At 42.5% G+C, this 27,012-nt stretch overlaps 1 protein-coding gene across 3 annotated transcripts; it reads right to left on the reverse strand.

The window, feature by feature from the left end:
* Positions 1-7,371: 7,371 nt before the first annotated feature.
* Positions 7,372-26,787, reverse strand: SERPINE2 (serpin family E member 2). 3 transcript variants are annotated; one of them, XM_074912509.1, is made up of 11 exons: positions 26,715-26,787; positions 17,530-17,804; positions 16,800-16,820; positions 16,208-16,327; positions 14,813-15,040; positions 13,542-13,739; positions 10,828-11,026; positions 10,582-10,682; positions 9,512-9,598; positions 8,879-8,962; positions 7,372-8,051 (listed from the first exon to the last, which is right to left on the reverse strand). In XM_074912509.1, coding segments are annotated over exons 1-11 (1,353 nt in total). In that variant the 5' UTR covers positions 26,717-26,787; the 3' UTR covers positions 7,372-8,013. The 3 variants fall into 3 exon arrangements, with proteins under 3 accessions (XP_074768610.1, XP_074768611.1, XP_074768612.1); XM_074912510.1 differs by lacking the exons at positions 16,208-16,327; positions 16,800-16,820 and having other exon boundaries at positions 26,715-26,735; XM_074912511.1 differs by lacking the exons at positions 16,208-16,327; positions 16,800-16,820; positions 26,715-26,787.
* Between the last annotated feature and the right edge of the window lie 225 nt (positions 26,788-27,012).

A 27,012-nucleotide genomic window follows, 5' to 3' on the forward strand; every position in this document is an offset into this window, starting at 1 on the left:
GCGAGTCAACCCAGCCCTACACTACCTCACATCTCCCATAAGGAGGCCTCATGTCTCCCATGGTTCTGAAGAGGCTCAGCTGTAAGATGAAGTGGCAAGATAAGTCTCCATAAAAAGAGACTGACTACATTCACTTCTTCCAGGGTTGTGCAAGCCTTCACCCAGGCTTCACAGGGAGTGCTTACAGGAGTACAGGTGGAAGAAACAGGTCTTTCCAAAACAGACAACTCTCTGCAGAGCTTACTCCAACAGCCCAGCCCAGAGCCTCTGAGGGATGCAGGTGCCTGAATCCCCTTTGAATCTAGGGGACTTAACCATCTGTCTCCTTTTGAGGCTCTCAGTCTCCACATCCATAGACCTTACATTTGCTGTACCCTACAGGGAGCTTCAGGGTCTCTCCTGGTGCTTTACTGCTTGATACCCACACCAGAGCTGCGGTCCAGCAGACAGCAGAGCTGCTCACTCAGCCCACCGCACTCGGATGCTGGCTGCATACATATATTCTTGTGCAGGAACACCCGTAACCCTTTACCAGTTCCTCATGCCAGGACCACCTTTACCAAAAGCTCCACACATAAGCTTAATAGTTTATTGAGTAATGTGCTGGTCTATAACACCCTGAGAATCTGGCCTGAATCCCATTTGTAAGGGGGGATTTGGTGCATGTCAGTCTGACTTGGTCACCAAGGACAAGAATATTATTCCAAGTCTGGTCAAAAAAAAAAAAAAAAAACAGCCCAGTACAGACAACAGGCAATGACCACATAGGTGAAATACATGATGCAGCTGGATCTAAAAATCCTTCAAACAGTATTTCAGCCCTGATGGTGTTTGCTGTGCAAGATTTCCCTCCACTTGCAAACAGCAATACAGTGCTTAGCCCAGCAGACATACCTACCACCAGAACTAATAATTCTCTCATACTTTGGCAGCCACCAAAAGGCACCTTGCTGCCCAATGCTCTTTTTTAGCTCAGACCTGTACATACCTATTCCTCTGCTTTTTAAACCTGACCTGCTTAGCTCATGCCAATTGTCAGAAGTGATATTCTAGCTCTGCCCAAAGAAGAGGGGAAGGCGGTGCTCTCCCTATACAAAGACTTCATAGCAGGGACTCCGTATGAACGTGGAGCTATAGGATGGCATATCCAGGGAAGCATTTTCAAGAACTATCTGAAGACTTTATTTGATGACTAGTGGTTATGAGCTTTTTTTAATCTTCCTTTTTTTAACCTTCCTTTCTTATCATTTTCTCTGGCTTCATCATCTGGTACTCATCATCCTGCTGATCTTGACTTGGGATTGTGGTGGAAATGCATTTTGGCTCAGAGCTCCATCCTTCTACCAGCTCTTCCATCTCTTTCACAGGAGCAGGAGATATGAAAATACCTTGTGCTTTCCACCTCCAGAATCACATCCTACTGGATCCTCTTTGCTAAACCTTCCTTTCCCTAGCTTGATTCCTACTGCCTCCTATACAATCACAAAATACAGCACTCGTTTCTTCTCTCCCTCCTGGGTCCCACAAATCTCTCCTGCCATAGCAGGCCATGATGGTCAGTCTAGTCTTAAGGCATATTGTTCCAGCTAAGTATTAACACCACAGCCTCATGGCACCTTGCACTGAGGCAAGGAATCCAGCAAAAGCTGTTCTTTTGTCAGTAAAAGCTACTCCATGAGCAGACCACATTCGTATTGTTCCTTGTGCCAGGCCTTGCTCCTCCTCCTCCTGCTTCTCCAGAAGAACATGGCACATTTCATCTCCTTTGCCTTTCGCAGGAGCACACCTTACCCTGGCAGTTCTTTGCCAGTATACCCTCCATACCCTCTGTTGCAAGGAAGAGAAGACTTTACTCTCCAGCCCACTTCAACAGGCAAAGAGCCCTCAGCCAGGTTACCGCTCCCCGACCTTCCTGGTTAAACCAGGCATAATTAGCACAGCGCCAGGTATCCCTGAAGATGAGATGGGAAGGAACCCCCCAAAATTGACTGCCCACTCTCCCCCCTGTGCCCCATCGCACCGAAGTCCTGCAGGGGACCAACACAGGTGGCACAGCAGTGCCAGGGGCCAGAAGCCCGGGAAGGGCAATGCTGCCCAGCACTTCAGTGCGCCGGACCGGCCGGGAGAGCGAGCAGGCAGGGGCTTTCCCGGGGCGATGCCGGCCACTGGCACCCTGCGGCAAGGCTTCTGGCTCAGGCTGCCTGCCTTGGGATGGTGGAGCCCTGGCCTGAGCTCGTGGAGAGGAGGAAAAGGCCTTTCCCAAACAGCCGGAGAGCCACCTCCTCGCCCGGGCGGCGCAGGAGCTGAAGGAATAGCTCGGACTCCACCGGCCCCCTCCCCGGCAGGCTCAGCAAGAGAGCCCGGAGGTGCTGCTCGGGCTCCGCGAGGGTCGGTAACTCTGGTTTAAAGAGCCTTTTACTAGAAAGGCGAGTGGCGGGTGTGCGTTCAAGCCGTGGCCGCGAGAGGGAACTGCGGCCCCGCCGTGGCAGCGGGGCTCGCGGGGACACTCGCTCCTCACCGCGCAGCTCCCGCCGACGCGGGGGACGGGGCACAGGGAAGCTCCCGCGGAGGTGCCGGCAAGGCAGGACATTGACCCGGTCAGCCCCTCTACTCGACCCTGGTTCTTAGAGGGCTCCTTAAAAAGCTCCCAACAGAAAAAATGTAACAGAAAAACCAGCAAAACTATGCCAACTCCATCGTTTCCCCTCAGAACTGTTTTATAGTACAAAGGAGCACTGAGGGTGGCACTGCTTCTCAGAGGGACACATGCAGCCCCTGGTCCAGCAGAAGCCCCATGATGCCTGCAGACGACAGCAGCCGGCCAGGGCAAGGGGCATTCTGCAAGAAGGGCCAGAGGTGACACCGCACTCTGCTTCCCACGGGCACGCACCCACCAGCAACGCCAACAGCAGCACTGTCCTCACCTCAACCGTTTTGGGAACATGCAAGAGCCCAGGCTGGTCAGAAACTGCAAAAAATACAGCACTGCCTTCCCCACTCTCCAGCACCTGTTTGGTTCCCAAACCAGACAGCAAAAATCAGTCTGGAAGTGAACCAAGGACACATACCCAGCCCTTTGGTCTAGGGCAGGGTGGCTCACAGCCAGTATAATTAACTAATGCCCACAGGCTCCAGATGGAAAAGCATCTGATTCACTCCCCCTATTTCACAAACACTCTTCAGGAGCTGGTACACTTAATTACAGGGAACTCAGTGAATTAGGAGCCCAAATCCAAAATTCAAGAGAGATGCCATGGGTTTAATAGCCGGTAAAGGGCTCACGGAAGGTAATCTTCTCTCAGGACTAATCATGCATTGGAACTGTCAGCACGTCAATGCACATACATGTTATATACATCCCAGATAGGGTCCAATCTTCCAGACTCTTAAGTTAGCCCCACCACAGCCTTGAAAGCAAAAATGGCATCCCTGAGAACTTCAGTGTGATGTGAAGGACAGAGAGGACTGAAGGCAGCACAGCACTGAGATGGCTGTGTTACTGTGAGCTAGCAGCATCTACCCAACATGACTCCATGTCCCTGCAGCACACAAAAAGCATTAGTCAAAAGATCACAGAAAACTGTCATCTAGTAAGTGAACAGTGCCCACCTAGCCATAGCAGTAAGCCTAGCAAACAGAGCAAGGAGATCTGCAGTCTGTCATCAGCTTCAGCACCAGTATCCTGGGGAGGAAGGCAGACTACATCACCCTCTCTCCAAGGATTCTACCTTCAGGTTCCCCTGCTGCCTTTGGTAGGGGCTTGCCTCCTCCTGGGTGCCACATGCAGCACACCCAGCCTCCTGGCACCACAGTAATCATAGAAATCGTTAGACAGGTTTCAGGCACTACAGGCAGTAATTGTAATGAACATTACTAATAAATACAGTTTAAATTGATGGGGCTAAGCTAAAGGGCTTTCTCTTTCTTTGAAGCATATATAGGCAAAGTTTTCAGTACATTGCTTACAAAGAATTTTTCTTCTTCTTTATTAACCTGCTCTGCTGCTGGGAGGCAACACAACCATGTTTTTAAAGGAGAGGCTGCTGTCAGAAGAGGGTTGGCGGTAGAGAACTCAGTGTGATGCCAAGGGATGAACAGCAGTTATCCCTTTACATGGGTGGAGGATCTGGCCCCTCCATACCCTTCCCATTCTGTCCAGCAAACAAGATTTGAAAACTACTATGAAGTATTAATGAAATGTGGAAGTTGTAGAAGAAAAGCAGCCTTTTTAGAGCTCTCTAAAGTTATAAACCCAAAGTTGAGACACAGTTGAGCAGATTAATAGCCTGCTATTTTTCCTGTCAATTACTTCATGAATAACCACTTTCTTAATTACAAGTCTGGCTCAGGAAATGTAAGGTGAATTTTACTGAACTCTTCCTCCCTACTTAGTCTCTAGGCTAAAGCAATTGCAACCACAAGCATCTTCCACAATCATTACTAGCCCAGGGTTTCAGTCTCACATTACTGAAGAACTAAGTCTTTCTGGGCTTTCTACCTCAGAGAAGTTTACAAAGGATGTATTATCTCCACTTTTAAAGATAGAGAAACTGAGGCATACTTAAGGAAAGCAGTCAGTTACAGAAGGAGAACGAGATCGTCTGAGCTGCAGTTCTGCATAGTTACACTCCTGCTTGAAATTACTGATCAACCTTTAAGCTATGAGCTTTACATATTCAGTCTCACTCTGTTCCTTCTTGAGGACGATTCCCCCCAGTCATCTTCCTGCTCTCAAGCAGGCTGCCTGCATTGCAGGACTCAGGCCCAAAACTACCTTGGCTTTTCCATAGAGTGAAGAAAGTTCAACTGCAAAGCTGTTGGGAGTAAGGGAGGAATAGATTGAAGCAGACCCACACAGCACAAGTGTTCACCTTAGGCTTGATATTCATGGAGACAAAGATTTAAAAAGATTAATAGACAACCTCTGCAGATTGCAGGCAGATTCCCCAAAGCCTTTCAAGAGCAGCTAACAGACTGCCACAGTAAGGGTTAATAAGACTACAGCAAGCAGAGGCCTAACACTAAAACATCATGCTGAACTCTAGTTGCTCTGCCGAGCTGAACTGGAAATTTGATATGAATCAACTCCCAAGACTGAAGAGCCCAGACAGTGTTTTTACAGCATTACTAAAAAGGAAGCTTTTAGAAACTAACCTAACCCTCTCCTTCCCAGGGTCTTATTTCACTTCCCTCCATCCTGATCTCATTTACTCAGTTTATAGGCAAATACCATCAGCATCTTAGTTCAAACCTGCTTTTGTTAAACTTTTCTTTCCCAGCACCGAGAAGAAAAATTACTGCTTAGGAGTGTCAAAAGTGGCAGAGCTGAAAACCCCTTTTTCTGAGTGGTGATGTATTTCACCTATGCACTGCAGAACCTTGAAGCTCCAAAGTATCTGCTACATGTGACATTCCCCATCAGTTTGCTCAGAGCTCAGCCTGGGCAGGTAGACCCAGCCCCATCAGGCTGAATAAGCCCATTCACATTTGCCAAGCCACGTTCTTCGTTGTCCCGCTTTGGCCTGGTTGGGGGAAAAAAGAAAATAACCACAGTTACTCTTTGTTCAGCACTAAGCAATCATCTTATTTTGCAAGTTATTTGAGGACTAACATAAGAGACCAACAGTTGTTTACACAGAAACTGTGCTAAGGCAAACCCAGTAATTTGTCACTGCTTTTTTTTCCTTGCCCAAATCTAATCCCAAACCTGCTTGCTGGAGAACACACACACTGCTGCTGTGTGCAAGCCCTACAGGAGTTCAGTTTGAGTGCCAATGCCTTAATATTGGAGTTCTTACCACAAACATCAAATAGAAGCAACTGGAAAATTAATTCTCATTGTAACTTGCTCTTGATATCAAGAGCAATACTGTTTCTCTGAAATACAATCCCACACTGCTCCAGAGCCCCAAGTAGTCACTTCTTACATATATCACGCCCTATGAAGTCCAGCTCAGGTCCTAGCTCTATTGTTTCTGCAAGGCAACATTTCTCTATTTTTGTAGGAGGAAATCATATTCAAGCTAGGTGCAAGTCAAACCAATGCAAGTGTCACTGTAACTGTACAAAACTCAGTAACAATTCTGTTATTACTTTTGCTCCTTACCTCCATGAGATGCAATGAGTTGAAGACAAGACTGGCTAGGCTAGCCAGGAAAGCTTTCCTACTCAGCACCAGAATCTTTTAGTTATTTAAATCCACAGCACTAGAACCTTTAGTTACATTAGTCACACACTTCAAGTTCTTTGGGGGTTTTTTGTTTGTAGATTTTTCTGCCTGCATGGCTCACTTTCTCTTCAATGAGACAGGAAGAGAACCAGATCACACTAATTCCTCCATTCACCTCTTTGGATCAGAGTGCAGGAGAGAGCCCTCAGCATGCAGCCACACCAGAAAGGATACAGCACGAACAGTTCTCACAGCTGATAAGGATTTGGTGGTAGGCAGCTAATACATCCCATAAAAGACAGCTAGCCAAACATTCTTCTTGATGTTTGCAGTAATCAACTCAAGCAGGAAAAGAAAGGCCAGGAGTCAGAGCCAGACATTCTTCCTATAGAGCTGTTTTGTTACTCCCCTCACCCTTACACTAAGTTAGTACTCGTGCATTATCTGTGGCAGTATGTTATGAGATCTCATCCTGGCTTTTGTACAGGGGTACTGGCCATCCATGACACATTCAGGTATTTTCTGCTAGAAGAATTTTCACTTCATCGTGTATTCTCACCAGACAGAGAGGCTCAATGCTCATTCATCCTCCAGTTTGTGGATACATGCAACAGCCATCTACTTACACCAGGGCTAAGTCTCTCTAACACTGCAGGAATTTCTCCCCACGGACCATCATCAGCCAGCCTCCTCTCACTGCAAGTGTGCCCTTAAGAGAAGCAGTTAGTATCAAAGATTTACCTTCCCCATCCAAATCCCTTGGTTGCCACAGGAGCAGTGCAACATGCTGTAAACAAAGAACCATCTGTAAACAAGCCAAAGGGATTTACTGTTTGTCTTTTGAAGTTTTGCACTTAAGAGTCCTGCAAGGGGCTGAAGACAAGCAAATGTGCATATAACCAACACCATAAGGAGCAGGAGGAAAGGCCCCAAAGGTGCATTGAGATGTCTTCACATGACAGTTTTAGCAGTAATTCAGGCATAGCAAATACAAAGAGTTTGCCCTGAACCTATCGATAATTCATCCACATCAGAATAACCTCAGCAGAAGAGGTAATCAGCACCAGGCAGTAAACAAAAACCCCACACAACAAAATCTCAAGACCACCCTTCTTGCACCTCCCTTAGAAAAGAGTCTCAAACAAGTACTTCACAGGGCTCTGGACCCAAACATCCATCAACATATCCATCATCCACAACTCTGACTGTTCATAATGCATTTTATTTTTCCTTTGTACAAAAACAAATATAAAATTTAAATCCAATAGAAAGTGTATACTAGCAATGACAAGTTTACATTACAATAAGACAGGACAATGTGATGTGTATCTAACACCACATTAGTTTTAAAACTCAGTGATACATGCACTATATAAAATAAAAATTGCTAGAACTTTTAATCTATTTCTACCAAGAATACCCAGGTACCAAGATACTCAAGAACCAAAAGCAATCTTGATAGGTGTTATCTACAAAATTAGACCTTTTCCACACACAAGAAGAAACCAACATTAATAGAAATGTTTATCATTCTTTGTTAAAACCCTCTCACAAAAGTCATACACAAAATTCTTAGTAGATACAGAAAAAGCTCAGAAGTTTGTTAGCATAGGTAACCATTCAGTAGTTTAGAGAATCTTTTAGACATTTTGAAGAGATACTGTAGTTTTCAATCTGCTTTTTTTTCTCCACAAAGCCAGAACTATATTGACTCCTGTTTCAAAACCTAGTCAGTGGTTAAAACTAGCTCTTGAGTGAAGTCAAAGAGTAGTGTACAAAATATTTAACAGGACAGGGATGTGTCACATGAGTCTGTTTATTTCTTGTAGAAGTCTTTCCCACATTCAAGGTTTGTTTATTTGTCCCATAAACAAGATTGTACCTAAGGGATGAAATGAAAACAAGGATTACCATAGTCTGTAAATACAGTTAAAACTTTTCCATGAAAGAACAAAGTCCACAGAGCACAGATGAACCACCTTGTTAGTGTCTTGTCTAGCCTCCCCCAAGCTCATGAGCCCAGGGAAACATATGCTTAGATAGGTGGCCAGCTCATTTCTAGACACACACAGTTCTGTTGATGCTCTGTGGAGCACTGGAATGGGGACTGCTGCCAGGAGCTTACTCTTCCCCTGATGCTCACAGCTGCATCTTGTTCCCTAGTAACTACTATATCTATCATCCACATGTCACTGCAAGAAGCAGGTGAGTTATTCAAAGTAACTGGAGCAGCTCTGCTCTAGACAAGTCAACCCATACTGCAAGGAAACCACAATCATGTTTTAACACTCACTTCAGGTCACAGCAGGCTGGAGCAACACTCTAGATCCCTGAAGCCCGTATTCTAGCCTTTGCCCTAGCACTATTTTAGTGTCCATCAGAAAGCTGTGTCCTATTCACCAATTCATTATTGGTAACAGAATTATTCCTTCTCCACTCAGGGGCACTATGAGTATTAAAGACTGCTCTTTTCGACCCATGAACCTGCCATGCTTGTTCCTGTTAACTTGACAGCCAATACTCATTTTTCATATTTTGAGTTGTATTCCAAATAAAATAATCTAATAATATTAGAGGCATAAATACACTTAGAGGGTTTTGGGGTTTTTAAAGCAATAGTTATTTATTAGCTCCAGACTTCTTTTGTCTCTATTCCATAACCAATATTCAACTTCGAAGTAAAAAAAAGTACATACAAATGCTGCTTACCGGTAGGATTGTGCCGGATGAAAAATACAAATGGCCTGTCTACTATGAACCAAGGAGGGGATGACCTGGCTATTAAAATTGCAGCTTGCAAGAAAGATAAGGCTTAAAGTTAGACAAAGCAAGTATCACAACACATTAAATACTCTATCAAAGTGAAGTTTCCTAGTGTATACTAGAAGCTTGTACAGGTAGAGATAAATGCCTAAAACCTCCCAACCTGGACATTCAAAGTCACCCATGTCACATGCTATTCTTATAGGAACCATTATTAAAGAGACAACACAAAACCCACAGAAAGCTCAAAGTCTTGGGTTGTCACCCAAAGTATGTAGTAGCTTATTCAACTTTGCCACCTGGATAGCCAGGAATATTACACTGGTGGCCAAAGTGTTAGCTATTAGAAGACACTTATCTAGAAGTAAGCCTGTTTATATTTTAGAGTATAACAATGGTCTGATCAATACTGGCAAGTTGGGATTTTCCTGAGAAATTACATAAAATCCATCAACTGATCTGACCTTAAGTCAAGAGCAAGTTCCCACAATGGTCTCAAAGTAGGCTATCTTTGCTTAGTGTTATAGCCTTCTAATATAGTTTTCCCCAAGTCTGACAGTTATCAGTACAGTTCCTTACTTGTTGCTGCAGAAGCTTTGGTTCCATCTTCACTAACTTCAATTTTTGTCTTCTGCAGAACATGAGATACATGAAGACCTTCTGTTCCTGAAAAACCCAAGAAGAACAACATTTTCAGTCCTGAAGTACCTTGTAGCTAGCAGCTATGCTAGCATGGCTAAGAACAAAGGCTGCTACATTCCTGCTGAAATCCTGAAGTCACAGCAAAGAACACTGGTGGTAATATTTTTGAATACAGTCACTACGTTAGTAATTACAAGAAATAGGGAATACCCTATCTTACTCTTCCATCTTCCCCGTTTACTAGGTCTTCTTATTTGATGGTTTAAGTTAGAAGTGTTTGCTTGCATTTTTAGTTTTAATTAAACAAGTGACAAAAAAATGCTATCTGAATTTAATTTACACTCTCCATTTATCTCAGTGTCAGGGGGGAAAAAAAAGCACTTAGCAAGGCACCTGCTTTCAGTGAAACACAGGAATTTGTTTTCAGATTAAGCCAGCACAAGGCAGGCTTTTTTGTTAGATCTCTCTGTAGAAGCTAATCAAGAGTTTAATGGAAGCACAGAACAGAAATAAGATGATGTTTAAGAGCCACAAGTTCAAAAATGTCTACACCTCATTTTCATATACTAATATTTACAGCTCTGGTTTGGTCCAGTCCCTTGAACTGGGAATTTAATCCTTGATCTTTCCTACAGCTCAAGTCATTAAACACATACTTCAGCGAAAACAGTTAAATACTGCAGTTGCAGGATTTGTTACAGTCAAGATATGGTACCATTAGAAGTCCTGTCATAGATTTTAGACAATGCTTGAGACCCTCAGGTTGTAATATCACATCTTAAGAACCTGAGCAACGTGATTTACTGCAAGACAAGGTGGGGGAAAAGCCACTGCAGCATTCAATAGAAGCAAGCAGCCATGCTTGGCTGACTACAAAATAGAACTTAGCTCCAATGTCATGGTAACATTTATCCAAGGCAAAAAGACAACTGTATTGGCAAAACAGCACTTCATTCAGTGCCAGAAACTATGAATGAGGACCATCATGGACTCAAAAAATAACTTACTTGTTATTTTTGCAAAGTTTGCCTTTGACTGGTCAAACATATCTGTAATACCAAGTGCTTTCAGAGGGTCCTTTAAGTCTGTTTCTGCTACTGCTGTAAACCTAGTTGGAACAAGAAAAAAAAAAAGAGAATGCATCAGTATTGTGCAGGAGTTGCCTTAAGCACTCCTCCTGTACCAGAGGAGATATACGTGTATGACCCCTGAAACAGACCCCAGATGAGAAATAGTATTGTATTAGTACTTACTTGGGTAAAATAACCTGCACCCTTTTTGCTACCATAGTTGTCATCCAGCTTCCTATTGTTTTTGTGCTGATGTGAGGAATGATAGCGGAGAGCGGTGTTGTGCTTTCAGTAGGCAGAGCAATCAACATGCTTATCATTTCACCGTGGTATGGCAACTCAATGATATTATACCACAGCTCATTTGGAGTACTTGTAGTGCCTAAAAACATAAGCAAAGCTAATGAGCCATAATTCTTACAGCCTTAAATCTCTATTCTACCTTTAGAGACCTACTGCTGTAGGAGTCTGCTAGGAAAGCTTTGACCACATGCTAAAACTGATTCTAAAAAGGTCACAGACTGCCTGTCTTCCTGCTAGGCAACCCTTCAAAAGTGGCCTACGCTCTGTACAGATGCTAGTTTGACAAAAAGCACAGACAGGATGACACCGTAAAGCAAATACTCATTTGAGCTTGATATGCATACTGTTTCCCAGACAAACCTCATCTGTCCAGAGTGGCAAGCCAGCTATGTTAGAAGTCACCAGGTCTGTGAATCAGCTAAATATCTACTTCAGATCTCAGCTGTACCAGCACCAGAGCCCTGAGAAACAAAAGGCAAGAAAAAGCAGCAGACTATCTTTCCAAACTGAAAAGATTTGTAGACAAGCTCTTTTTCCTTCAAGAGTTATTGGAAGAGCTCCTGTTTGAAGTAGTCTGCTGCATTTACTTAATTTTCTTGCTTAATAAGGATCTCATTAGGAAGCAGTCTTAAGTCCTTCAAGGAGCAGAGAGCAGCCACTTTGAGGCAGTGCAGGAGGGCAATTAGACAAGGAGTGTAATAGCAATGCCTGCATGAGTTACAGCAAGTGCTAGGAAGGCTGGCTGTCTTCAAGCAACCCTCTCCTCCAAGTTCCCTTTGGTTCCTGCAGGATTTTTGGCATGTGACTGGAAAGTAAATGCTTTTTATAGCAGTTTCAAGTGAAAACTTGTCAGTTTAACTACAGATGGAGTTTCTGGGAAAGTTTTTGGATAGCAATAAGATCTTATTAGCCTTCCCCTTTCTTCATGTACATCTGCACTTGTCAGCCCAAGCTGAAAATTGACATCTTCCTTAGAAATTTAATCTTGTTGCCAGGGCCATGCAACCTGCCTTGACTGAGCTCACATTGCTAGAAAACTGGTAGTACTGCACTTATTTTGCAGTAATTTTGTCAGGCTTGGCAGTTTGATTATTTCCTTTTATTATGACAGTGGTTCTCAAACTAGAGCCTACAGATCAATATACCACTTGCATAAAGTCAGCTACAGAACAATAACAAAGTTAAACTGTCCAACAGTGACATACTACTTTCCTGATCTGCTACATGCTACTATCATTACTACTGAGGCATATCAAACAGCAGGGGAGTTCAGTCAACTGATGACATTTAAGATGCTTAAGAAATTTAAACTTTTAAAGATCCCTTTACAAGCATAAATAAGATAGAAGCCCTGTGTTAGGATATCCAGAGATACCCAAACTAAAACGAGTCTTAACTTGTCAATATTCCTCTTGTTCGTTTCTAGTCTCAATAGTTTTTCTAGCTTAAACATAGGCCAACATAATGGAGTTTTTAACCAGTGTCAGAATCAAAAGTGAAAATCCTTTAAGATAAGTCTTGCTAAAGCCTGTCTTAACAGTGAACTTCTTTCAAACTCTACAGATAAGTAGCATACACTGCAGTAGGCTTCCCCACCTCCCGCAACTCACACTTGCAGCAGTTCTCAAAGTATTACATTAAATCTTCTCTAATACATGGGATTAGAACAGAAAGTTACGGCTGTTTAATAGGATGCTAGCAGTATTAGTTGAGCACTACTGACAGTAAAACTAGGCATTTAAAGGCACAGTTGGTCTTGGTTTTTGGATTTATAGCAAGCTGTATTCTCAGGCCTATTTCTCAGACTGTATTTAGCACACATGGAAGTGAGTTGTAGGCAGCACTGCTCTCTTCTTCAAAGGATGCAACAGAAGACATTCTTTTACTAAAGCTTCAGTTTAACTCTGACCAATAAAATCCCCACAGAGCTGCAATACTGAAGCTCTCAAGTACATACTGGTATGGAGATGGTTGTCAGCTTCAAGAGTCTCAGACAGAAGTCTAGTTGAACCTGCTGAACTTCTTTTCACTTGTGACTCAATTTGAATTTGAAGAGCAGCTTCACACCTTGGGAGATGTAGCCAACATACTAACCCTGTGCTCCCCTGCCTCCCACAGGGCTGGGGACTATGCAATCTCCATTTATTTATTATACAATAACATATAGATTGATTCTACTCCAATCTTTCCTTCATATACAGCTCATTGCAAGACAAACCTCAGGGTTCTGTTTCTATTAGCAGTTTTCCTTTATTCTCACCCCTTAAAAAAAATAAGCCTTGCAGTAAGAAGAAATCCTTAAGTAAAATGCAAAGTTCTCAGTTTGGGTACTTCAGATTTTCCTTTTTAAGCACAACAGGATAAGGCAAGTACTCTGTCAGAGTAATAGTTACTTGAGGTTCAATAAATACTTTGCACAGCAAGCTCATTCACATGTCAGCAAGGTAAGATGCTTCTGTAACACAAAGCCTCCTACATCAGCTACAGTGAGCAACACCAGTAAACACCACACACAGCAAACTCTTGTTTCAGTTTCAAGGAAATGAGCAAATTTTACAGTAATTATGGGTGGTAGTGGAATTTACTGAGCTTACCACAGCGGAAGATAGATAATTGGGACAGCATAGGAACTTGGTAGGTCTTCCCATCAGCTCCATAAAATGGACGTTTCTTTGTATTTTCAGGTCGAAACCGTGATTTCCATAAGCCCTTGAAATACACAGCATTGACTAGAACCAGTCTGGTCAAACTGCCATCAATATAATCTGGAGCTATAACCTGATCAATCATACCTAGAAGAAATAAAGTCTGAGTGAGTATTTGTTGTCATAATGCTGGCCAACTGCTCATTAAGAGCCTGAAGCACATTACTTCAGGCCTCCTGATCTGCAAGTGTGTCAGCTCCCCATGGGGCAATACATTTGAGGTTCATAAAGCCAATGGTATTCTTTGCCAAAAAGTAAGCAAGCCTTTGGGATAATTAGAAAGCAAACGTGTCTTGCTAATCAATAGACTGATGTTACAACTAACAGGGCCTTACCCTTGGCAGCATATGAGCAGATCTAAGACTATGTTAGAGTGGCAAGTTTCAGCTGAAGCACTTCCCCATCACACTGTCTGCAACATTGCTATGCAAAACTGGTGATGTGGTAGAGAAAGAATCTGACAGCCTTATTTCACAAATACCACATCCAACATCATTAACACACTCCTCACATGCAGGAGGCACTGGTTTTAACTCCATGAGATACCAAACACATAGTTCACCTAGACTACAAATATGTTGCAAAACATGATCTCTGGCTTTAGCATATATAAACTTGACAACTAGATGTCAAGAGTCTTGAATCATAAGGAGTTCTGTTAATGCAGGATTAAAAATCCTCCAACTAAACATGACTCCCAAGAATGTGGCAATACCTTGCAAGAGTTTAGAGCAGTAAAAACAGAAGCTGAACTGCTCTACAGCTTTCCACAAGTCTGGTTTACAGAGTCAAACCTCCGAGTTGCTTGAAAGCATCTTTTATGTTTGAGAAAGCATAGCTCCAAGGGAACACTGCTTGGATTTCTCAGCAGTTGTATGAAGGCAAAGGACAGTAGAAGTTCCCCATATCCAACAGACAGATGGACACACACACTATATGCATCCTTTAAGGCCACCAGACAGACACACCTGCTGGGGCAGTGAGACTGCTGATTTCTGGTCCACCAGCTCTAAAACATCACACTGACAGCTTAAAACCAGTTTTCAGCTGTGAGGCAGAGCTTTTGTCTACCTCCTCATCTTTCCCCAGTATCCCCATGCAAACCAGAGAGGTCTCAGACACCACCATGCCATGCACAAAAAGCCCTCGCCAATACTCACCCCTTGTTTCGTTTTTCACCCACTGGTTGATGGAATCACATGCTGCATTTGGGTCCTCAAAGTCCACGCTCTTGACACTGCACTGAAACACCTCTTTGTTCCTTGTAACAAAAGGCACTTCCATTTTAAAGCCACTCTTTGCAAACACTGCATTAGCAATTGTAACAATGTCTTTATTCTTTTTTGAGACTATGAGCCTGTTTATCTTCTTTAAGGCTTTACCAACTCCTAGTTGAAAAGAACAGCAAGTTTAATTTAGAATAAGATGATGAACAGTTACTTTATATGCAACTATTAACAACATGAAAGGTCAGACGTTAACTGCTGGACTAGAAAGGAGACCAAAGCAAGCAGTCTGAGACATCTTCCAAAATACCTATTTCTGACCTCTCATCTGAAGAGCATTACTGTTTCCCAGAAAAACCCATGACCTTCACTCTGATGCCTGCTACCCCTCTAGCTGTCTGCTCAGTGATACACACAGTGCTGGGGATAATCAGATTCGGCTCTTAGTGTGGAGCTACTGACCATGCTCTTCTGCAGAACAGACTGTTCCAAAATGTATTTCATATCACAGAAGTCCAGGCCACCTGTCAGTTCTGTGACAGTGACAAAGAAAGTTAGAGGCTTAGTCTGCTCAGAGCCAACAGGTCTACAGGATTATGCAGGCAGTCTTGAACCTCTGAATGCAAAAGTTGTTTTCTCACCATCCTTCCTTTCCATTTACTGGAGGATATAGAAATTCTAACAGCTTTCCTTAATAAGGTTTAAGTCAAGTTTTAGTCTCCTTAAAGACTAAGTCCTGGCCTAAATCAGCTACAATCAGGAGTCAACCCCTTAACACATGAAGTTGCCTTTAAAAAAAGAAAAAAGGGGAAAGCAGTAGGTTCCAGTGCTTACAGTTAAGACCACCCTCAGGACCTGAAAGCAGCTCGTGTTAAGTGCTTGCTAGCTCCTTCACTGTACATGAGAGAAGGCATATGGCAGCACAGAAGAACTGCTATGTTCACCATACCCAGTTCTCCCTGTTGTTATGGCTTATGAATGAGTGCTTGTCTGCACAGGGAAGCTACTGTCAGGCAAGAAACTTTGTGTTCAACCATGATACTGAACAGGATCCTTGGGTGGCTGTTTTTTTACAGCAGTTATTAATGGGTTCCCTCTGTTTCCCAGTACAATTTAGGCAGAAACATTTCCACACTGCTTCCTTATGCAGACAAACTTGATATAAGAAGGGAATAAATTAGTTCAGTTATTCTCTTAGCTGCACATAAGAAAAAGCCTCAGATGGCTTTGCTGTTTCATGTATCATGAATACCTTTAGCAGTACCATTTGTACGAATTTCTACATGTTCACTCTCCAATATTATGGGCAAATTCTTTTGGAGAACATACCATAACAGAGGTTCTCAAACTGTATTCTGTGGACCACTGGTGGTCCACGGAGCACTTGCTGGTGGTCCGGGGAGAGCTGGCTGGTCTCATGATGCTGGCTCTCCTCTTTGCTTCCAGCTGCTAAATTGCATTAAAAGACAGCTAAAGATAAATTAAATACTTTCCAACTGTTACCTTTCCAAAGAAGCAGTTGCTGTAGTTGCCAAAGGACTGTAAGGCAATCATGAGTAAGAGCAGAAGAGATCTGTGCAAAGAGATAGGTAGCATCCCATAACAAGTCTGTAACAAGGTACTGGCTACCTTCTAAGGAGAGTTTGAGAACCTCTGTCTCAGTTATGATAAGAAAGTCTGCAGGCCAAATAATACCAGGTGATACAATGTTTCAAAATTTTTGCGAAGACTTATATTTTGAGTATTCCAATGTTCCTAAAGTTGATTATCTCATAAGGAGATTTCAAGCTACAACATTTAGATCTTAAGCTGAAAAAATCATTTTGCTGTACTTTAAACCCAGAACCAAAACAGCAAAGCAAATGAAGACAGGATAACACGTTATATGGCAATACTGCTCAAGATTTAAATGTGCACTTACCTCTTGGAGTGTTTCCTATTCCTGGAAGGAAGGCAGAATGCTGGCACTAAGACGTTAAGTCTTGCTGGCAAACACTCACAAAAATACTCAGCATGCAAAGTAAAGCAGCAAGAACCTTCAGCCTACACCCTCTTGAGGGGCAGACATTGGCAGAGGAATATAAACACAGATGCATGCAGTGTCAGGCACAGAGACAAGCAGAATCAGCTGTTTCAAGAAGAGGGCACTACAAGAACTACAGATTGAAGGATCCTGACAGCAGAAACACAAATGAACAAAGCTGAAGAACATCAAACTGGAAGTATCAGTTGTATAATTAGAGTTTGTATTGCTTTCAATGTAGATATGAGAAATATTCTGTTGCCCTGTTATCTAAGGAGTGGCACATTAAAGGCTGTTCAGTACAACCTGAAATGGGGTACTTGCAGCCTTCCCGCACAGTGCTAGCACTGGACTGCCCTCCACACTATTCTGGGAAACCAATTTTGCAAGGACAAAGGCAGTTCTAGCCAGGGCCCTGAAGTCATTAACAAAGTTGCTTATAAGCCAGTCCAAGTATACATACATGTCCATACTCAAATTGCCAATTAACTTCAAGTGTGTCCATTTTGTGCTTTGGTAAACAGAGTTAATTGGCATATGATGCCATCTACCACACTTTGAAAGCCATCTCAAAACAGCATTAAGATTCTGACAAAACACACCCAAAACCACCTAAGGAATCACTGACCATTTACACTGTATCTCATCATGGTTGTCAGCTGCTTCTTTGTCTTGCCATCAGCACCCAGCTGCAACACCCCCAGGACAGATGCAATCCCATGAGGAGAAACAACAACGTTGTCCTGAGGCTTAGCTTTCACTATCTGATTGAAGACCTGGATTCCAACATCAGAGCTAAGTTCCTCCAGAGGATAAAAACTGAACTGGGAACATACAGATGTTAAAGTCCCAAGAACAAAGAGAAGTGGTAAGTGCCAGTTCATGATTTCTGGTTGGAGATACCTGTAAGAGAATAAGGGGGGAAAGTTAAGTCAGCTTTCACAAGTACCGCACTTCTATTTTCAACTTCAATTCTTATTTACCCAAAGAGCAGGCAAGTCTGGGTGAGAGAGAGACTTGCCTGTTACTGCTACCAGTATTTTAGGTCTAGGAGTTTCCAGAAGCAGAGATAACCATAAAATAGCTAGGTATCAGTGGCTATATAGCAGGACAAAAGTCACCAAGTTGGGAGACTACCTCCCACCACACACAAGTCCAGTTAGTTTTCTGTTTCAGTTAAATGGAGCATTCTATTTAAACTGCCCTTTAGGATAACTTAGTGCTGAGAACCTTTGTGGTATGGTCCTCGCCCACCAAAATGTGATGCACTGTACATTTTATGATCATTTTCTGCTGTGAACAGAAGCATGTGTACATGTGCAAACAGAGCTTCTGTTGTGGGGATTTATACCTGCCTATAATAATAAGAGCTGCATAACTGGCATTTGCCATTATGGGAATATAGAGGAAGACTTTTACAAGTTTACAATGCAAGATTAAGATTGGATTTTAACTTCTACTTTTCCACTTAAGAAAATACAGCAGCTAACTAGTACAGAAGGAAGTTCATGCTCAAAACGGGCCAATCTTCATCTGCAGTTCTAACACCTAACAGGATTCAGTATCATTATAACCATGACCTCCTACGGAACTGAGGCATAAGCAACAGTTTGTTCAGGACCTCTCAGCAACACATTAGAGAACCAAGCCCAAATCTTAAATACTGGGTACTGTAAGTGCTAGGCTGTATTTCCTCCTCATGGACATACATATGAAATCCTTTCTGTTAGGGCAAACAGCTACTTAAGAGGAATAGTCATGCAATAATCTCCATTTCATGAAAACAGGCTCCCTGCTCACCTTTGAGAAGTTCAATCACAGCATTTTTATTTTAAGACATTTCAGTTGCATGGTTCAGGAGTCCTGACTTCCATTTTCAGACCAAGAGGCAAGCCTGTTCCCCCCGCACTAACTTTGGTGCTCCAAGAACACAGTTGGGTGTTAGTCTCTCGAACACACTGAGGAGTCAATTAGCTCCCTAGCTCATCCAAGGCTGATCAGGCTGCAGAAGGTATACAACTGATTAAAGTGTCATTTGCATACCACATGCAAAAAACCAAAACCCAGGTGTCTCCTCCCCTTGAGCCCTCTGCTCAGCATTGCACACTTGCTCTTCTGGCTCCAGCAGCCCCCGAGCTGGAGGCCCGCCGAGACACGGCGCTGAGGCAGGGAGCGCCTTTCGGCTGAGGCGTTATTCACAGCCACCTCCCACACACCCGAAAGGGCGTACTGCACCCAGGAGCTCTGCCATTGCACAGCCTACCTACGCTGCAAGTTCAAACCATGCCGGAGCACTTGATTACCAGAAAACCAGCTGGTGTTTGTACAGATTCATTTAATCATCTTTTAATAGCATGTACTTTAACTCTGCTAAAACACTTGAAAGTAACAAATACAGCATTTCCACTTTCTATGCCATTTCAGGGGACAGAATTGGCTGTGTCAAAGTTTGCCATTACAGCACAGAATAAACCAAATACAGAACATGAAATAACACAGGAGGTGAGACATCTTTCTCCCCCCAACCCAACTGTTAGTATAGCTGTGACCAGAGGAACCTGTCAGACTAATTTAAGTTATGCAAGAAAAAGTGAAAATGCTGTCCTACAAAGCAGATTAACAGCCCGCCCCCTAATTAAGTCCTTCCCATCAACCTACTAATCCCCCAAGCAGTTCTGGAGTCACTGAAGTACCATTCCTTCCAAAGAAGCTCCATACCAGCCATCACCTGGCACTACTCAAGTTTAGCCTGAAAACTAGACTGGATTTGGCTGGCTGCAGCTGAGACCTGCAGGAGGAAAACCCAAACGCCATCTGACTCGCTTGGAGCAGGTTACATGAGTCACTTCCTACATTTGTCCTGCATCCCACACCACTGGCTACAGCAGGAAGCAGTCATGGGGAGGACCAGCAGCCTGACAGAGAAAGTCAACCTGGTACTTTTTGTAAAATTAAAAGTGTTAAGGAATATTCTTAACTGGTCTTTAATACTAGCACAAGCCAACCACCCAAAAAAATCTCTAGTTTTGTTCTTGGGAGAAGGCTTCCCTCTCTCCCAGGCAGCAGCTCTACACCAACAGCAATGCTGCCTTGCAAGGAGGCAAGTGTGGCTTGCCACTCAAAGAGAAGCAAGGTTTTGGGTTTAAGTGGTTTGGTGACCATCTCTTCCCCCTACCCAGAGACTCAAAGGGCAGTTTAAGCAAAAACTCTTAATCCCAATATTAATCAGGCTCTTACCTTTACCTAGTACCTTGACAAAAAAACACCACCAAACAAGCAAACACAAACCCCTATAACTATTAGAGATTCTTAATAGATGCTCTTACAAGCAAGCAAATAGTTAATGTTGGTGCAATACAGCCTGTCCCATATAGTGATGGAGACCAGGGATAGTGACAGACAACACAATCATAGAGCACAATCTCAGCTGTCATTTGAAAACCCCACTTCGGATCAAGGCAGCTTTACTTGATTCAGGTGGCAAACCAGAAGAGGTCGGGCTACTTTGAGCCTATCTACCCTTTACGTATTACATTGCCAGAAGTATATCAGGAGGACAAAGACAGGAGCCACACATTTTTGAAACCAAATAAAACAATGTTTCATTGTCATTTATGTACTGCATCTGCACAAGTCTAACTGAAGTCAGACATCTCTCTTCTTTGCCTTTACCACAATATATTTCTACTTGGCTGGTGACAGCCCCTGTCAGACTCAGGGTGACAGCTACCAACAGCCTTGCATTTTCACTGTGACACATGTGTGAAGCCTTGTCAAAACAACCCAACTCTGCTCCCAAGGCCACTGCTGCAGGGTTTTGGTTTTGCCTTTGTTTCAGAGAAAACCTGTCACCTCCTGCACCTAGTTTCCCCAGATGTCTCCATGCTTGCCTAACCTCTCCCTCCTCCTACACCATTAAGGCAGGTTGGTCTTCATTTTAGAGCACTATCTCTAGCAGATACCAACTCAGTAAGTAAAACAACGTTGTGCAGTGCTCTGAGCACAGAAGAAGAGTAAAACCTCTTTTCAGCATTAGTTACAGAGCAGTCACTTCTTGGCCTTGCCATGCCCACTGTGTAGCTTAACCAGCTAACCGAGAAGCTAATTTCATCTTTGAGCAGAAGTGGCATTCATGTTATTAATACTTCTGGCATGGTTTTCAGTATATTCAACTTCTAGGCAGTTCAGTAACAAGAAGTATATTTGCATATCCTGAAAGAAACAGCTTAAGTACAGTGCAAGGAGAAAAAATCCAAAAGGATGTAGGATGTGTAGGATGGAAAACAGTTGACCTGCTATACAGAATACCAACGAGCTTTCAACAAGCTTTCATAATGCTGAAGCTAGAAACTTAGTGATAATTAAATGTGAATCTAATGCTTCAGAAAGCCAAACAAAAATACAAGATAGGCATTTCTTTGCCTATGACCTTTATATTTTTACAAAGTTAACTGAGAAGGAGGAAGGTGTATAGGGAAATTCATTTACATAAATGTGGGCTTTTGAAAGATGCTGGACTAAAAAAAAAATCCCTCTTCAAGGTAGGCTGCCTACTTCTTAGATTGAGAACTTGAAGGACAACATCCCACAACTTAAACTTCTAAACAGACAACAGAAATACCAGTGACCCAGAGAAATGCATCTAGAGAGTAAGAAAAACCAAAAAAGAACAAATTATGTTATGTGAATGCAGTTCTTAACCCTAATGTTAAAGTTTCTGAACAAAACAAGTAACAGTGTTATGCATCCAGCTGTATGAGGGATGCCTTGCCTACCACAAGCATACAGAGAACTCCATTACTCTACCTGCCTTACAGAACAGCACCATAGCCAGTCCTGTAAACCATGCTAAATTAGTAGTTACTACCTGTATCTAACTGCAGAGCCTAGTTTAAGCCACTGCACGTTTTTAGACAAGTAGTCCAGTCAGGCACAGAGCTCTAGGGAAGGCAGGAAAAGAACACTGCAGCATGCCATATCTGCACTGTTTTGTTTTCTCTCATGACAGACGATGAAATGTCTTTAGGCTACCAATCTCAGCCTCTAGCCAGTGTTGCAAACACTAACCCTCATGCATACTAGGCAGCATACTCAACTCTCACTAGGCTCAGCTATTCAGATCACCCACATAATGCATAGTTTAAGTTTCTGGCTGAATTAATTATGGAAGTATTTATGTCAACAAAGAGGACATGATACTTTGGGCCTGCATTTGCAGAATGCTTCATACAATACAGACTGTTTGATATGGGTCTAGAAAAGCATTTGTTGGAACAGGAAAAAGTTCCACCTTCAACCCCAGGCACAAAAAGCTGCTGAGCATTGAGATCCTCCTACAGGGAAGAACTAGATTAGGAAGGACTGTTTTCAGAGAGCCAGACGGAGCTGCTGCACTCTTCCCAAGAGTAAGAGAAGTTAGTTTGGTTCAAGATCAGAGGCAAAAACATGAGCTGAAAAAATACCCAGATTTAAAATTAACAGTGTTCTTCAGACTCTCTGGGACAGGTAAGTGAATTGAGGAAGAAATAGTGAACTGTACATAGACTTTCAGCTATCTGTACCAACTGCACTAAGTACTGTATGTATGTTAGCATCCTACGAGACACCTCCAAGTGTTCATTTTGAAGCCCGACTTCAACAGCAATAAGGTATAACCCAAAAGGCTCATTCTTGCAGCTGCAAGGTGGATTCTGCAGTTCCTTTAAAGATATATCAAGCATAAGGGAGTTTAGACACCAGACTTTACTTTTATGACTAAATGTAACCAACGCAACAGCAAGCACAGCTAAAACAGAGTAAAACTAAAAAGCAGAGTCTTACAGCATTGCTCATCTCACTGTATTGAGCCTAAAAAAGCTCAGAGCCCCTGAGCCCACATGGCAGGCACTGGGCAGCCTGTGGGCCCAGAGAAACTCAGCCTGGGACAAACATTCAGCAACTTCTCCAAGTTTGAGATGTTGATGTTTCCTCCTCAGTGCCATCTGTGCTACTAATTTAGAAGTCTTATTTCAGCTGACTTGTGAGCTCAAAGAAAGTAGTTTCACTTCAGGCATTTAAGTAACTCTCTCCAGCAGGACTGAATAAATACTCAACCAAACTTGTTAATAGTCATTTAAGGAGCTGGCTGAGCACACAGCAATTGTTTCTCCAAAGCGATGAGACCACTCTGGTTGCAATGGGAAGGTCACATGCTGGGTCTTGCTTTTCAGATGATGCACACTTGGCAACATATTGACACACTTAAGCCTGTTGGTAGGCTTCTCTTCTCCCTCTCGGGGTGTTAGCAATTCCCCTTTTGCCTAAGCCTCTTATATCCCAAAGCTTTCAGCTTCAGTATCCTCTCCTACCATGCTGCTTGGCCTCTCCTACTCCTAAACCTGTTTTCGGGTTCAGAGCAGCAGGACCTACAGTCTGAATACAGGTGAGTTCAGAAGTGGCTTCTTCCACACAACAGAACTGAAATGTTTCATCTTCCTCCACATTTTCTGGTACATCCTGAATGTTGGCTTCTCCCTTTCACCTAACAACTCTTTCCAGTGCTTCCTACTTTGAAGAAGCAGGGGAAAATCCCAGACATCCACACCGATACAAAAATACAAGCCACATTGTATCAACATATCAGATCACATGAAAAAATGAATACAACAAAATAGATATTTATTACTCAATAGCTGGAAACTTTAGTATATGCAGAGTATTACTAAGAAAGGATAATTGCTAGCTTTTAAACACCTTTAAACAGCTCAGTACTGGCATTGCTCTGAAAAGGAGTAAATTACTGTCAGCAAGTGATAGATGTAACTTGTACACAGACATAAACTGCAAGGTTTTTTTAAAAACATTTTGTATGTTAAGATAGCAGTCTGACTTCAGGCACTACAGTCAACACTGCACACAACTACTAAAAGCATGGTACTGCATCTGAGGCTTTCCTCTCAACCTTAATCCTTTCTCTGCTATTTCCAATTCTCTCCATTTGATAGTGCATTTGTGTTTGTTTCAAGATGGACCATCTCCACCTGGAACACCTCCCTTTGTGTCCAACCAGCCTCCTCTGCCAAGGGGGAATTTCCCAGCAGAGCTTGTATAACTGGCTGGCCCCAGATAGGAACCACCTCTTTGTCCAAGCACAGCTCCCACAGGAGCAGAAAGTTAAGAGTTTAGCACTTCTTTATGAAGAGTCCTGACGAACACTTCCTGGGAGTTTCTTTAGCATGAAGGCCAGAGACAAGCTAGCTCCATTTAAAGCCTTCTGTAGCCTCATGACTAGTGCCTCCAGTTCATAAGCCAGACTGATTTTCTCACCAGTACCTGTCTTCTACAGCATTTCATGGTAGTTCACTGCGTGATGTGGAATTGGTCTTCGTAAAGTTGACTAGAGACAGCTTTTGATCTCACCACTCCATTGTAACCATACTATGATTACACAAGCACTATTCAGAGTTTCAAGAACACAGGTACACATTTATGTATCATTTGCTTTTACTTCCATTCCTCATTTATACATAATCAAGAAAGCCAACTTTAGCTCTGCTTCATGAAGCAAATACAGTTTGCTGGTATCACAGACCAGGGGCCTTACAGAGAAAATTATGGGACTTTACCGTTCCACCACCATTCCCAAATTTTATCTGCATTATCTCATTACAGCAGGCTCAATAACTACTGTTAAAGTTTCTATGTGTTACTTACTCCTGTACTTAAAGAAGAGTTTCCACAGCCATGTCTAAGATCTATTATCAAGTCTTACAGTATCAGGAAGATTAAAGAGAATTATGTTTTTAATTTACTGGTGTCCCTTTATTAAAGAAGTGGTTTTGTTGATCTTAAGTTCTTTATGCAATGTAGTTATTTTAACATAATGAAGAAACAGCATGGGACAGTCAGCCCATCATGACTAATGCTGCAGAACCAGTTTCCCAAAAAGACAAAGAACAGGTGTTTCTCAACATGGCAGTGAGGCTATACCCTCTCGCTCTGGATTCACCCCAGTAGAGGGAACAATGGTTCAATGACTAAAGCATTTGCCTAAAATTTAGCAGCAGATCCATACCCCAGGCTCCCATTTTAAGTTTTTGTGGAAGAAAAGCCTTATGGAACCACAATATACACATTAGCAATGCTCACTATGCAAGCACAGGTTCACTGAGAGCCAAAGGCAAACCTACAGGATTGTAAGCTCCCATTAACAAGGTACAGGGTATTAACTCTTTAGTAATGGGCTGCTTAAGTACAGATTTATGAAGTAACTCCACGAGGTCCTGGACTAACAGTGGCTGGTGTCATGTACCTTAGCACCACCTTCACCTTAACCCCCACTTCTGCTTCAGTGTTTGATCTGTTGCTCTTCCTTGAAGAATATTAAGGGAAACCCAATACCCTCATTCATTTTCACCTGTTGCAGGACTCACCTGATACCCAGACTCACATCTCTACACCCTTGTAGAGCAGACTGAAACTTGCTCCTTCTCTCTCCAAGTAAATTTTAATCTGCTGGCCAGTAACACATGCCCTATCTCCTGCACATACCAGGCTGAGAGAATAGAAATAGCCTTAAGATGACTCCATGGCCCCTCTGTGTGGAGAACTGTATTTGGAGCAGACTAAACATCAAGAACTTCCCAGTACACATCCTTCTTCAGAAGGTTCAAGATACTAGTATCTTTAACACTCAAACCTAGAAAGCTGTCAAGGAAAGAAGAAAATCTTTGTAAAAAATAACAAAAGCTAAAGACATAGAATTGAGACCTCAAACCAATAGTGAAAACTTCAGTAGACAAGGGAAGTGAATTGCTGCAGAGTAGAAGACAGATGATGCCTTCAAGATGCCTTCAGATTCCACATCTTCTAGATTTTGTTTACTCTACAAAAGAAATACTTGTATTTCCTATTAAACAACACCCTATAAAGCCTAGTTTCTGTCATTCTATACCCTATGGTTCAGTGTGGGTTTACAGCACAACTGAAAATGGTGGGGCTTTATGTTGCAATAACATTTTTACACTCCTGAGAACCCAAGAGAGATGGCAGGACATATCAGCCACATGATATCTAACCAAAGCCTATGCATGTTTTGGTTAGAGATGCCCAATTAGTAACAAGAGACAGGGTCTCAATCCTCCAAGTCGCCTTTAAGAAACCCCCACTTAAAATAACGCAAGTAATTAAGTATTACTAAATTTTAACATTATCATAGCCTTACCTCTTGTAAGAGGAGGATAACAGTGTTGGCAGTTCTGTAAAGTTAGAGTCGTATTTGATACACTCATTTCACCATAAAAATAAATTGGAACAACTCCAGTATTCTCTGTTTATAATAAGAACTTGTACTTACACAGACTCATTGATATCCAAGACCTGTAACTTAAAGCATTTGTATCTAGGGAATGCTACCATCTCACAAAATACACTTGGAGAGATCAGGAACACTGATCTAACCATTTACTTCACTTCTAGTTGGAGATCTGCAGAGTGATAGGCAACTAATCTTTATTTATTAATCATATTGTATAACATTAATAATCCTATTTGCAAGTGAATTCAGAAACCCTGTTGTCATCTGAAATATTATATACAAATGCAACTCTTTAAGGATGTAGCCAAGGATTAAAGTTATTTAATATTAAAGGTGAAAATAGCATATTGATTTTCTGTCTCTAGGACAGCAGCATTGAAACAGACTTAAGCTCACAGAAACATCAGATACTAGTTTTCTAGTGGCCTCTTTTTAGCCATTTCAGAACTACTTAAAGGCTACCCACAAAGGATAGGGATATTTGCTTTTTCCTTTACAGCATATAGGCATTTACTTACATTTACCTTCCCTCCTGCCCCAGCTTCAGCAGCAGAACTGGCCAATCACAAAAGCATCAGAAGTCACAAATGCTGTGAGGATGCAGGAATCACACCCTGTAAGAAACAGGAATGAAGCATTGTGCTGGGAACCCTAACAGTATAGACGTGTCCTCAGTCACCTGCGGGAAGACTTACATTAACCACTTAATAGGAGAATTAACGTCTATTTAGAAGACCTGTATTTAAGAAAACATGCTCTTTTGATTAATCTGACCTCACCTCCAATTAATCCCACTGGTTTTACTACAGGTTTCTG

The sequence above is a fragment of the Athene noctua genome, chromosome 8, assembly GCF_965140245.1.
Source record: "Athene noctua chromosome 8, bAthNoc1.hap1.1, whole genome shotgun sequence".
Classification (NCBI taxonomy): Eukaryota; Metazoa; Chordata; class Aves; order Strigiformes; family Strigidae; genus Athene; species Athene noctua.